The 14,684-nt window shown below is 33.1% G+C and overlaps 1 protein-coding gene across 3 annotated transcripts in view; it reads left to right on the forward strand.

Moving 5' to 3' along the window:
• Window positions 1–14,684, forward strand: part of ATRNL1 (attractin like 1) — an 809,729-nt gene that overhangs the window by 423,787 nt on the left and 371,258 nt on the right. For all 3 annotated transcript variants that reach the window (XM_038008819.2, XM_073019389.1, XM_007964178.3), the window contains one exon: window positions 2,588–2,666. In XM_038008819.2, the coding sequence (XP_037864747.1) occupies window positions 2,588–2,666 (79 nt within the window). The remainder of the gene's footprint in view (window positions 1–2,587; window positions 2,667–14,684) is intronic.

Consider the following 14,684-nt stretch of genomic DNA (forward strand, 5'->3'; position numbering starts at 1 on the left):
AGAACAAAAACATTCCTTGTTGAGAGACACTGGACTTGAGGCAATCCTCCATACAAAAAAACCTGTCTATTCTTTAAATATATAAAGACGTTTTAGCATGCAGCGGGCTGATTTTGTTTAACCTAGAAGGCAGACACAGCACTGATTGATAGAAGTCAGAATATTGGCCAGGCATGGTGGCTCATGCCTGTAATTTCAGCACTTTGGGAGGCCAAGGCCAGCAGATCACCTGAGGTCAGGAGTTCGAGGCCAGTGTGGCCAACATGGTGAAACCCAGTCTCTACTAAAAATACAAAAAATTTAGCCAAATTCCATAGGGAATTTGGAACGTAACCTATGCCTGTAATCCTAGCTACTCAGGAGGCCGAGGTGGGAGAATTGCTGGAATCCGGGAGCAGAGGTTCAGAGGTTGCAGTGAGCCAAGATTGTGCCACTGTACTTCAGCCTGGGTGACAGAGCGAGACTTCATCTCAAAAAAAAAAAAAAAAAAGAATATTTTCAAAATTTGAATTAACTAGAAATAGAATGCACTAAGTTGTGAGTCAGCAACTTCTCAACTTCTCAGCTACAATGAGTATTTAATTAGGTGCTGGATCACTATCAGAGCTGTACTGGGAACTTCCTTCCTGGGAGGGACTTGGAACTAAGAAATCTTTTATATCCCTTTCAAGGATAAGATGCTCTCATTTTGACAGATGTAAAGATGCAGATTTGGAAATCATTTTAATTGAGGTCATAGTTGAAATCATGAAAATAACTGCACTTTCTCTTTGAGGGCAAGAGAAAAGAGCACAATTGCATGAAGTGAATTTTAAGGAATGTCTATAATTTAAAAGAGGGAATTTGGAATGTAACCTATATTCGTTGAACCTATATTGAGTTAGGAAGTATTGAGCAAAACAAAACAAAACAAAATGAAAGAAAGTATTCAGGAGAGAGTTTTAATGAATGATTAGTATTGTCAGTTGAGAAGTTAAAGTCTGATAGTAGAGAAAACACCAGTTTATATAATTTCTATAAAATCATGGTGACTTTCTGTTGAAAACAAATTCTGAGAAAAGTGTCCCCTAAAATGTTGAATATTACATAAAGGGTACCTATGTTAAAATCACTTCTATGGTTGGAAAGGTTAGTATCACTGACTTTTAAAAAAATAGATTTCCTTTAATTCTGCAGGCAGGATTAGAGAACGGATATTGAAACAGAATGATTATGAGATAGTGGGCACACTCAGAGCTGCCAGCATATGGAAAGGAAAAAACTTTGAGGCTTAAGTAGCTGGATTTGTATTTGGATACTACGACTTACTCCATGTGTGACTATAAGCAATGAACTTCAAAATCTCTGAGGATTGGATTCCTCTTTTCTCAAATAAGAATAATATATGCTATCTTGAAGGATTTCTAAGACTAAATCCAATCATCGGTGTGACGTATCCAGCACAGCATCTGGAATGTATGCAGCACTCAATGGATAGATGTTAAAATTGACATTGTTGTTATCATTGTCATTGAAGGATATTCTAAGGTCTTCTGCATGAATGAGGCATAGGCAAGGAGAAAAAATATATTGAAGACTTGACAAGAGTGGAAAGTGTCAAAAATTGCCACTGCTTATGAGTGACTCAAGTGATGAACACAGTGATTATCAATTAAGGATGAGTACCAGGTTTTTCTTGTGGTATCCAGTGACCAGTGAATCTGTAATGGCCCAGTTCTGTTCACTTCTGGGTCTTCTCATAGCATAATCTATGACTACAGAGCAAATAAGGGGAAAGTAAACAGTGATACAGGGTTGCAATTGATTAATGAGATTCATGTAAATCTCTGTCATTTTGAGATTTGTCAGGCTTGAGTTCCTTTTAACAAAGTACCCTGTATTATCATAGTTTATTGCATATAGTACCTAATATATTAGACCACATGTATGAACATTGTAACTGACTTGTTTCTTAATGTAAACATTGGCATATGCCAGGGTTTCTCAGCCTCGGTACTACTGGTATTTCGTATTGCTGATCCTTTGCTGCTGGGGACAGTCTTCAGCGTTGTAGAATTCTTGCAACACCCCTGCACTCCTCTCCCAGTTCTGACAAACAAAAATGGCTGCAGACATTGCCAAATGATCCCTAGCGGGAGGGAGCAAAATAATCTTTGGTTGGGAACCACTGGAATATGTTTATATATAAAATAGTTAGTGATAAAAATAATATAAATGTACATGTGTGACATTTGGTTTTATAAAATTTCCGTATTTTATGACTCATAATAGCAATTCTAAATAGATTTTGGTTGTGATTTCTGTTGCTTCATAAGACCAATGGAATTATAAATTTATATTCCTTCTGACAGAGAAAATTCTAAATATTGACCATAATCTATAGCAAGAAATATAAATATTTTTTCTACCTGTACATTTTTATTTTATTTGAGAGAACATTTTAAACATTGGAAATTTGTCCTATTTTTGATTGTTTATCTAGACAAAGTAATTACTTACATATATTTTTGAGTCTTTCATGTACTTTTTTTTCATTACATAGTTCAAATAAGTTTTGAGCAAAAATTATTTGTGTTTTATTCTCCAGTTGTTTCCTGTCCTTATTGCTGGTGGCTGCTGTGGTATGGAAGATCAAACAAACTTGTTGGGCTTCTCGACGGAGAGAGGTATCAGTAATATTATTTAATCTTTTGTTTAAAGATTTAAGCAAATAAATGAATCTCTATTGTCTGTTAATTAACATGCTGTCTTGGAATACAGAATTTCAAATCATTTTTACATACTAATATTCAAAAATCACTCTAGTATTTTTTAAGCTGTAGAGCAAACTTTATCACTGTAATTTTAAGTTAGTATTTGTAAAAGCATTGGTGTGTTGCAAACAGTTTCTAAAAATGGTATTGGAATTTATAGTGAATACAATTATTTATTATGTTTAAATGATTGTGTAATATATTTAACTTAGGCATTTAGTTATGCTATAAAGACATAATTTATTTTTCATAAGTGTCTGTTGAAATTTAAAATTCTGAGTGATAAATATTTTTGGTTTTGAAAAAGATTTTATAGCCTAGAAATTTATTATAACATTCTCTTTTTGGGAATCAAATCTTCTCCATTTTTTGATTATCTAATAATCCAACTATGTTTAAAGAGCACATCCATTGGATAAATTTCTGTATTAGAATTAATTGTTTTTCTTATAATCCTAAAATTGATGAAAACAATAATATTCTTACAAAAGAACAACTGATTATGTAAATTGTGTATATTCGTTAATTGACAGGAATGAAGAAACAAAATCATTTGAGGAGCAAAAGTATGCAGTAGATTTATTTTTCTATATCTCATTTATTCAGAAAGCTAGTTTCTGTTTTTATCAGTATTTTATTATACTGTATTCTATTAGTATTAATCTTAGTATTTTATTTGCTATTGCATTTCTCCATGTATTTCTATATGGGTTGTTTTTTTTTTTGTAACAATATAAAACAACAGTATAATTGCTTACCTTCTTTTTTCCACGTAAAAAAATATAATATTTAAAGATGTAAAAATAATCCAGAGTGTTCTAAGCTATAGAATTAGTAAGTGACATGCGTTCTTCTTAGTCTATTTTTAAGCACCCATCAAAGATCAGTACTTACGTATAATATATTTGTAAACTGGAGTCCCTCCCTGCCTTCAAATAAATCATTCATCTTAATAGTCTCTGCCTCTCTGATTTTCTGTATATGGCCAGTGTACATCAGTGAGGGTTTACTTGAAATGACTGCATGTTAAAAAGTAATCCAATTGAAAAAGAGCTTATTAAATATAAATATATAAATATTTGGCAAGAAGTCAAATTCTCTGCAGAGGTAAACAATCATCTAGACATGTTAGATGATCTATTACAGTGAAATTATAGATTCAGGAAGGAAAAATCATAATTATAGGCAGGTAGTGTGAAGGCCTTCCTTCCATAATGGAATAGGGCAGGTGACAATTTATGTCCTTAATCATTAGAAGATAAGGCTGAATCAATCAGGGATCCTCGGTTCCCATTGCATCATGAGGAGCACTATTTAAATATCTGATCTCTAAACTTTATAAAATGTGTCTATGTAAATATAGCATTGTGATAATATCGATTTGTTACTCTACCATTAATTGGCAGCTGAATATAAGTAAGTGGTCTAGTTAAATTTCCTTACCTCTTAAAAGAAGGATTTGTACCCTAGAGTTAATTCTCAGTTGTGGTCTCATCTTTCAAGCCCTATAAATGTCTACATGTAGTAACTAAAGTTTAAAAATGATATTTAATATTTGTTAAAACTGATATGAATAGTTTAGCTATAAAACTTTCATACTTCTCAAAATGACAAATTGATTTTGGCTAATATTGTATTATCTCAGTGTAGTAATGCTGTTTATTACGTACTAAACAGGTGCTCTGGAAAGCTGATACTACTTTAATTTTTAAGATATTAATATAAATTTATCTTTTGGAAGTCAGAATCATTCAATATATGTGGTAGATGTGGAAAGGATAAAAGAGAAATAGTAGAGGGGAGCTAGATTAGGATCGCTTTCCAGTTTATATCTGTATTATTAATATTACTGTGTCCTCTGGAAATTCCTTTAATATAATGCCCTTCTTTCCAAAACTCATCCAGGTAGTGCTTCTTTCTATTAAAGTGTATAATAGTGTTTGCATTTAATTTGCTACCGCTTCTGAAAAAGAAAACGTATCTTGAGAGTTTATGTTATGCTATAGCATTACATGTTAAAAAATATTGTGAGGAATTTTCTCAAATATAGTTTTAATAAATTCCTTTAAATGTAAAATCCTAAATATTTTAGAAAGTATTTATCTATTGATGTTCAAAGTAAAGATGACATTGACTTTGATGAGTATTAGAGAGCTGCTATTAGCTAGTAATGTTTATATTACAGTCATCCCCCCTTATCCATAGTTTTAGTTACTCACAGACGATTGGAGTCCAAAAACATTAAAATACTTTGAGAAAAAGAAATGTTGGGGGGAGGTGGGAAGTGACAGGGAGAGAGACCACATTTACATAAATTTTAGTACAGCATATTATTATAATTGTTCTATTTCATTGTTATTGTGGTTAATCTCTTGTTGTACCTAATTTATAAATGAAAATTTATCATTGGTTAGTATGTATATGGAAAACATAGTCTGTATAGGGCTTAGCAGTATCTACAGTTTTAGGCATCTCCTGGGTGTGTTGAAACATATTTAAGGGGGAACTACTATGTTAAGAAATTGTTTTTCATTTTGGTCTTAAGAGACCCGGAGATTTTTAACCACACTAGTTGTAGTTATGTGATAATTCCATTTATAGACTTCATGTGAGTGGAGGTAAAAATATGTTTATATCTCATCCTCTCTTTATTCAGTTTTAAATATTAGATTAACTGTAGTATTTCCAAAAGGAAAATAACCCACTATTATTTCTTTATGTGAATGTTACTGTCTCTTCAAAACATTGAAGAGATCAATTATTGTAAAGCTCAGAGGACACTTTTGATTAGTAAAATGACAGTTTATGTGTTACAGTAAATGAAAGTTACTTAAAGGATTCTTTCTTTTTAGAATTTATTTAGTTTTATTACAGCAGTTGTACTAGTTGCATTTCCAAATGTAATGAAAGTTTAAAATGAAAATAATCTTTGGAAATGTTTTAACATATTGTGTTCCTTCAACTAGGTGTGTTACTTTTTTAACTAAAGTTTTGTTTTCTCATAAACACAGATATACTTATTGTGGCATAATTTTAAATTCAGAGGACAGTCATGTGATGACTTTTGAATAACACCCTTGAGAATTCAGGGGCTCTTAAACACACATTAAAAAAAATGAAACTACAAAAGGCTTCAGTTTTGATATGACCCCTTCATACACTAACCCCAAACAAATTTCTATGGTAACCCTGTTAAAAAGATGAAAACTTTCTTTTGGGATGCGCTAATGAATGGAAACAATAAGTGTATATTGATAAGTGGAAATATTATAATACACTAGAAAGATGAATTCATTTATATAGCTTGTCCTTTTTACAGAGGTGTTAAAAACATTTAGCTTCAGTGGCACATTCAGTTATAGTCATCACATTATTAAAATATTTGTCAGGAGCAAGTATATGTAAAAAGGAGTCTATTGAGTTGTTTTTATGCTCGATAATCTTCATTCTTAATCTGAAATTTGAATTTTAATAGGTATCATACGGTGTAAAGATATTTAATTGTTGAAGATATTTAATTGTTCACTGCAATGAAGAGATTTGATCATACATTTGACTATGATGTGTGCAAATATGATGCATATTTTAATAGTTACAAGAAGCTAATTTTTTCCATTTTGAGTTGTTTAACTGTAGCATGTCTCAGTGAAACTTTAACTGCAAAATCTGTAAAATAAAAGATCCATAGGCAAAGGAAGGGTTATTTTTGCATTAACTTCATATTGAATGATCACTCCATTTCATGTGATAGCAATTTTTTCCTTTTTAATTCTTGTAAATTTAAAGTTTTTTAAAGTTTAAAAATATTTTAATGTAGAACTTTACCACACTACGTTTTTTGTTTTTGTTTTTTTTCCTGATACGGAGTCTTGCTCTGTGGCCCAGGCTGGAATGCCGTGGTGCAATCTTGGCTCACTGCAGGCTTCACCTCCCGGGTTCACACCATTCCCCTGCCTCAGCCTCCAGAGTAGCTGGGACTACAGGCGCCCGCCATCACGCCTGGTTAATTTTTTTGTATTTTTAGTAGAGACGGGGTTTCACCGTGTTAGCCAGAATGCTCTCCATCTCCTGACCTCATGATCCACCCGCCTTGGCCTCCCAAAGTGCTGGTATTACAGGCGTGAGCCACCGCGCCGGGCGACCACACTACTTTTTACTATTTCTCACATATTAGACTTCTCTTCTGCTTCAAAATCAATACAGGAGAATTTGGAGGATAAGACATGTCCAATGAGGGATTGCATTTATGTTCATAATACCCTATCTCCCTGCACAGTTTGTAATCATGAAGCATAAACCTAGATTTGTATTTTTTATTATCACCCTTAAATTTGAGTTAAAAATAATAAACCAATATCCACAAGTAGAGTTTTAGTAGCTTTGAGTAACAAACTAGTTTTCCAGAGGTAAATATGTTAGTTCTTTCCTTCTATACCTGTTTTATTGTTACAGAACCAGACATAAGTAATAATATTAAACTGTACTTTAATAATGACATTTTATGGGTATATAAACCAATTAGTTATAAAATATTCTCTGACGTGGTAAATAGTGGTAAATAGACTCTCATCTAAGTAATATTAATGCAATGTAGCCGTGTTTTACAAATTGAACTACTCTTTTCTCCTGAGACACTAAATATATTTACAGAAAGAGGACTGGGCACGGAATAAAAACATTAAGGAAACAAAGTGTTATTTTAGGTGGATAAATTCAAATTAACTCATTAGGTACTGCCTGCAACCTTTTGTAGAGTTTCATAGCACTTCAAAGCTCTGTATTTTGTAAATGTTTAAACATTTTAACATATAGATAAAGCTTTCCATTAAACACATACTTTTTAAAACTCATTAGTAAATATTTCGCTCAAATAAATGTCTTTGCAGTTAATGGCCACAATGTCAACTTACTGTTGCTTGTCATTTGCTTTTTATTGAATTGCAAACTAAAATGATTATTATTGTATTAATTTTCTTCCTTTATCCTGTGAGACCAGAAATTACAGGTCTTCAGCATGCCTATTGTGTTATCATACTTTGAAAATTTTAACATAAATGTACTTTAAAATAACTTGAATTGAGAAGTCAAATATGTATGGGGCTGAGATTTGAAAAATAACTGATATATGCCTTTTAAACCTGTTTCCAAAGACCTTATGGTAAATATAGTGCTTCCATTTTGCTCTGTTTAACAAAGGTATATCAGTTTCTTGCTATATTATAAGCAAATTGATAAATACTGAGGATATAAAGAAAAAGACATTGACCCCATTATTGGGGAATTTGTAGTTTTAAAACATTTCCGTGAGGCAGACAGACACATACACATACACGTACAGAGTTCTTAGGGGAGCACCTGGATTTACTTTATTGTGATGTCATGCATAGGGAGATAGAATATATTGAAAAGTTTTCTGGAAATCAGATTAGTAATGGAAGTAAATGTGAACTGTTTCATAATTATACACAGGATTAATTTAAAAAAAAAACAAAACCCTAAACCAAAAAACTTTGGACACTGTTTTTACTATATGTGCAATATAACAGATTTGTCTCAAATCACTTTTTCTTTATTTTATGCTATTATCTTTATATTTAGACCCAGTCACTTAGACTAAAACATTATATTGATTTATTCTAAAAAATGTAGTCTCACTAACCACAACATCTTATCTGTCTTATATACTCAAACGAATGTATATCTCGATATATGTGTCTGATGTTTATGTGTATATATGTGTTTTTATGCTAAAAAGTTCATTTTTTATCTAAAATTCAAACTTAACCAAGTGTTCTGTATTTTTATTTGCTCAATCTGGCAACCTTATTTTCAACACAAATGCTCACCCTGGAGCTCAGGGGTGGGTTCAACCTCATAAAATCCACAGGAACTCAGAGAGAAGTAAAAAGGAATAATTCTCTAAAGTAGAATCTTGATTTGTTTTCAAAATAAGGGAGAGTTATACTGGGCAAGCAAAAATAAAAGATGTTTACTCCATATATTATCTATCAAAATTAAAAACTCTTTGGCTCACTAGTTAGATTTCTGAAAATATATCTTAAAGATGTGTACCTGCCTACCTTTTCAGAGTATACTCATTTATAGATACTTACAGAGAGATTTTTGTATATCAAAACTATTTCATATCATTCAAAAAGATTCTAGAAAGAAGTTCTGTGTTCTTATTAGGTAACTGAAAAAAAGAATGAGACATATTTGTGTTAATATTAAATTAGTTTATTCCTTCCTTCAACAAATATTTATTGAACAACTATTGTTGTTTCAAGCACATTTTTAGACAAGTACAGCAATGAACAAGCCAAATAAAATCCCAGCCCTCAAAAATGTTTACAGATCTGAAAATCTATATTATTAACTGGAAAATACATGACATAGTTTTTTTGATGTTGCTATTTGTATCAATCACACATGCACAAGCATAACGTGCATGGAAATTATGGGTCTGTTGGTATTTGATAAAGAAGAATGACTATGTTATTTGATAACTATAATGCAAACAAATAGTCAAATAATGGGCAAGTTGAGAGAACATGACCTAACATTTTAAGTTAGGCACTTAATAAAAATAGTATTTAATTTTCACACTAAAAATATGTATATTTGCCCTTTACCTATATAAGGAATTTGAGGAGACTAGAGTGCAATGCTCAAAGCTTACAACTAGTAAAAGAAGAAGCTGTAACTTAAAACCAAGTCTGTCAGACTGAATCATACAGAGAACTTTACAGATAGCCTGAGTTTGAACAAGTTGGTTTCATAATGGACCACTTATAATGTAACTTATGCATCTGTTTGTTGTACAGGAAATATGTTGTATTTCATCTAATATTATGACACGATCAATCATTATTTGATGTACCAGTTACAAAGAAAACATGACACTTATTCAACTATTGCACAATGTTCACTTCCCACTGAGAATATTTATTTTCTACATATTGAAAGAGCTCTTATGTAATTATTTAGATATAGTTTTGTTGTATGTCATTCATATTTATACAGAGAGGAAAATAAAAGCAAAATAAATTGGGTAAAGTTTTGCTATAACGTATTCACCTTCATAGTCCAAGTTTTAAAAATCACTTTTTGAGTTAAGCTAAATATATTGTATGTTTCACATAGTATCATTGACTACAATAATCAAGTTTATGTCTGTGCAGGCAATGAGAACTACATCACAACTGTCATCTGGCCAGCAGTGATTATACAATGTCATTGATTTTAAAACACATTAGAGTTTAGAGATATTAAAATGTGAAATAATGTTTCTTAGAATCAATCAAATATGGTAGAACTTTCTTTATAAGGTGTTTAAGACTAAGCGAATTAATGCATAACCCCACTGCATTTTACCTAACAGACTTCAATAAATGTTAGCTGTAATTGATATGTCATACAAAGAATGATCAGCATTATACATTAATATTACTAACAACTCCTGTGTATCTTGGACTCCCCCTCCATTTCTACTGTAATGCGATGGTTCTCAATCTAGTAGACCCTTGAGAATCACCTGTGGATCTTTAAAATGTGTGTGTGCGTGTATGTGTGTGTGTGTGTGTGTATTTGCATGCCATTCTACTGTTCCATCCCCATTGGATATACAAAATCAGAATTTCTATGTGTGAGGCTCAGCCAAGTGTGTTTATTTTTAAAGCCCTCAAATGTTCTAATATGCACTATTGGCCTAGAAACACTGCTTTAGCTTCTACTCTGACAGAACTGGGAACTATTGAAGGGTTTCCAACAAACTTGTAAAGATATCTAAGTTAAAAGGATCTGATTTTAAGCTGATCACTGTGCTTCTGTGGTTAGTCCAAGTAAAATTGGTTTAGGGAAAGGAGTTTAATTTTTAATGTTAAGTTTGGTACATCTACTAGACATCTAATTAGATCTATCGAGGAGGCAGGAGTTGCATCTGGCATGAGGAAACAGAGCTGAGTAGGAAGTTAAATTTGGGAATCTCAGCATGTAGATGGCATTTGAAACCCTGGGACTAGATAAATTTACACAGAGAGGAGGATTAAGCCCTGAGGCATTCAAATTTAAGAAGTCAGAGAGAAGACAAGCAACCAGCATGAATACTGGAAAGCAACTACAAATGAAGGTGGAAAAAAACCCTGAGCTTCTGGAAGCCAAGGAAACACTGTATAAAAAGGAACAGAGTTATCAGTTGTCCAAAAACTTCCACTCTTAGGTGAATACTGAAGAAAAATGAAAACATAGGTCTACATAAAACTTTTACATTAATGTTCATAGCACCATTATTCATTACAGCTTTAAAGTAGAAATATCCCAAATGCCCAGCAACTGATGAATGGACAAATAAAAGGTGATATATATATATGTAAATGGAATATTATTCTACATTAAAAGGGAGTGAAGTACTGATGCATGTTATAACAGTGAAAGAGCCTTGAAAATATTAGGCAAATCTAAAGAGACAGTAAGTAAATTCACGGTTGCCTTGGGCTGTGCTTGGGTATTTGATGGAATGTGGGGCCAGATGGAGAATGATTATTAATGGGTACATGGGTTCTTTCTGGGATGATGAAAATGTTTTAAAATTAGACTGTGGTAATTGTTGTACAGCTTTATGAAAAATTTAAATATTATTGAATCTTATGCTCTAAATGGGTGATTTACAAATTTCTTTGTAGAAATTGACAAGCTTCTTTGTTGAAATGGTTTGTCTGTGTCCCACCCAAATTTCATTTTGAATTGTAGTTCCCATAATCCCCACATGTCGTGGGAGGGACCAGATGGAGATAATTGAATCATGAGTGAGGTTTCCACCATCCTGTTCTCATGATAGTGAGTTAGTTCTCTTGAGATCAGATGGTGTTTTTGTTTTTTTTTTTTTTCCTATTCTTTTCTTTTTTTTTTAATTTTTTTCCAATACAGAGTTTCACCTTTGTTGCCCAGGCTGGAGTGCAATGGCGTGATCTCGGCTCACTGCAACCTCTGCCTCCTGGGTTCAAGTGATTCTCCTGCCTCAGCCTCCCGAGTAGCTGGGATTACAGGCACACACCACCATGCCCAGTTAATTTTTTGTATTTTTAGTAGAGACAGGGTTTCACCATGGTCAGGCTGGTCTTGAACTCATGACCTCAGGTGATCCACCCTCCTCGGCCTCCCAGAGTGCTGGGATTACAGGCATGAGCCACTGCGCCCGGCTGAGATCAGATGGTTTTATACAGGGATTCCCCCTTCACTGGGCACTCATTCTCTCTCCTGTCCCCATGTGAATAAGGACGTGTTTGGTTCTCCTTCTGCCATGATTGTAAGTTTCCTGAGGCCTCCCTAGCCATGCTGACCTGTAAGTCAATGAAGCCTCTACCAGTCTCAGGTATGTCTTGCACAAATTGGGCTTAAGTTCATAACCAGTGTGCGAATGGGCTAATGCATTTCTAGAAATTGACAGGTAGATTCAAAAACTTATATGGAAATGCAAAGGACCCTAACTAGCAGAAACATTTTTGAAAAAGAACAAATTTACATTTCCTGAATTCAAACTTACTACAAAGTTATGGTAATCAAGATGGTATTATTATGCTACACAGTATATTTCTTAGTTCTTTTGTGTTGCTATGAAGGACCATACCTAAAGGAAGAAGGTTTATTTGCCTCATGGTCCCACAGGCTGTACCAGAAGCATGGGACCAGTATCTGCTTCTGGTGAGCGCCTGTTAAAGCAATAGTGTAAGATTCTTTATATTGCATAAATTATTGTGGAATGATAGTAATATAGTTTCCCTGAATTTTGTTGACAGGATTTGACATGTTAAAAGTTGAGTTTGCAGGTGATAATGCTACCTACATTCCATATTAACTTCAGTCATCATTCTGTAAATTGTTGCTTAAAATATAGAATTTCCTTCATTTAAAGAATTATGCCGGCCGGGCGCGGTGGCTCAAGCCTGTAATCCCAGCACTTTGGGAGGCCGAGGCGGGCGGATCACGAGGTCAGGAGATCGAGACCATCCTGGCTAACCCGGTGAAACCTCGTCTCTACTAAAAAATACAAAAAAACTAGCCGGGCGTGGTGGCGGGCGCCTGTAGTCCCAGCTGCTCGGGAGGCTGAGGCAGGAGAATGGCGTAAACCCGGGCGGCGGAGCTTGCAGTGAGCTGAGATCCGGCCACTGCACTCCAGCCTGGGTGACAGAGCGAGACTCCGTCTCAAAAAAAAAAAAAAAAAAAAAAAAAAAAAAAAAAAAAAAAGAATTATGCCATAATTCGCACATCCGTGTTGAGCAATTCTCTTCCTACCACCACCCACCTCCCCTTGCAGGGGAATTTGTTTGCTAGGTATATACTGTTAACAGTTAGGCATTTATATACAGATTTAAACCTAATACAGAATTCAGCAGTATGTATTATTTATGAACTAAAGTTTCTTGTCATGTGAACTTTTAAAATATATTCTACTGGTTCTAATTTAAGGAAAAAAAAACCTTAAGCAAAATAATTTTACTGTGATTTGAACATAGTTATTATAATGCTTTATTAATTTTCTGAAAATAAATTTAGTCATTTAACAATACGTAGTTGTCTTAGTAACTATTTGGTATTTTATCTCAGAATAAAAATATGTTTGCAATAATAGCATCCTGGATAATTGGCTTTCACAATAATTCAATCACATTATAAGGAACATGGAAATAGGTAATGTACTGAATGATAGATATTGTGCATACTCCATCACTAGCAGTGGTTCACTATAACAGTGGTTCTCAACCAAAGAGGATGTCTTAAAATATAATTAGAAAATGAAGCCTAGTCTGGTTGATTTTGATATCCCCATTAGATAAGTAATCCTGTTCTCCTCATGTCCAAGAATCACATCTGTACTGGAAATCATGCTGAACTGGTGTTCAGCCTGTACTGTCCTTATCTATAAATTACCGGGTATTCCTGCTGTATAGTATATTTACTTATTTTTAAATCATTTTGATGCCAGCATAATTATGGTCTAATTTAGTTTATTGTCATTCACTGAAATGATTCATTTACTTTAGCCATGATATTTAGGTAAAGCATTATTAGAGTATATTGAATGAACATGGTATTAGATTCATGCATGAATGTAGTAGTGAAAATGTTAACTATTATAGTATATTAATTATTTCAAGTCTGAAATCGACTGTTATTATATTGTAACAATTATGAAGCGTTGTAACCAATACTTTGAACAGGGGCAGTCAACCAGAGCTTGATTCTGTGTTCCCACAGCCCATTCAAACTCATTTGCTGTGGCCAATTTGTTCTAGTTCCTAGAGTAGCTAGAATTGAAGATAATTTTTTTCTTATATCTCTTTTTAATAGATTTATGTATTTCCTTTCCTTGGCAATTTGGTATTATAAAACTTTATTCTATTAATGGAAGAGATTTTTAGAAGTCATCTCCTCTTTATTAGAAATAAACATGGACAGTTTGCTATGAAATCAAGCATTATTTTTATACCTTGTACATGTTTTCATATCTATTTTTAATAGGTGCTATGTCTGTAGGTTTCAGAGTTCAACATTTCCACCAGCATTACCCACCCACTCAATTATTCCCTCCCCTCTATAGCCAATCAGTGTTATCAGGGTTTTTTTTGTGATACATTCTTCTGAAGTTATTTTATACATATCGAAGCAATATGAATACACATCTTTTTCTACATTACTTACACTAATAATAACATATTCTTTATACCCTGTTTTTGTATATTTTTTATTGTAACTGTAAAGTTCTAATAAATTGTTATAATTCTGAATTATTTAGCAACATAAAAATATTTCACATCTATTGATGAGAAGCCAAAAATGTATTTTTTTCATTATAGTCACATTTTGACCACTTTATATCTTTATTTCTCTTTACTATTCATTTCTACAGTGGAGCATTTCTAATGCACTTAGAAT

The sequence above is a fragment of the Chlorocebus sabaeus genome, chromosome 9 (genome assembly GCF_047675955.1).
Source record: "Chlorocebus sabaeus isolate Y175 chromosome 9, mChlSab1.0.hap1, whole genome shotgun sequence".
Taxonomy (NCBI): Eukaryota; Metazoa; Chordata; class Mammalia; order Primates; family Cercopithecidae; genus Chlorocebus; species Chlorocebus sabaeus.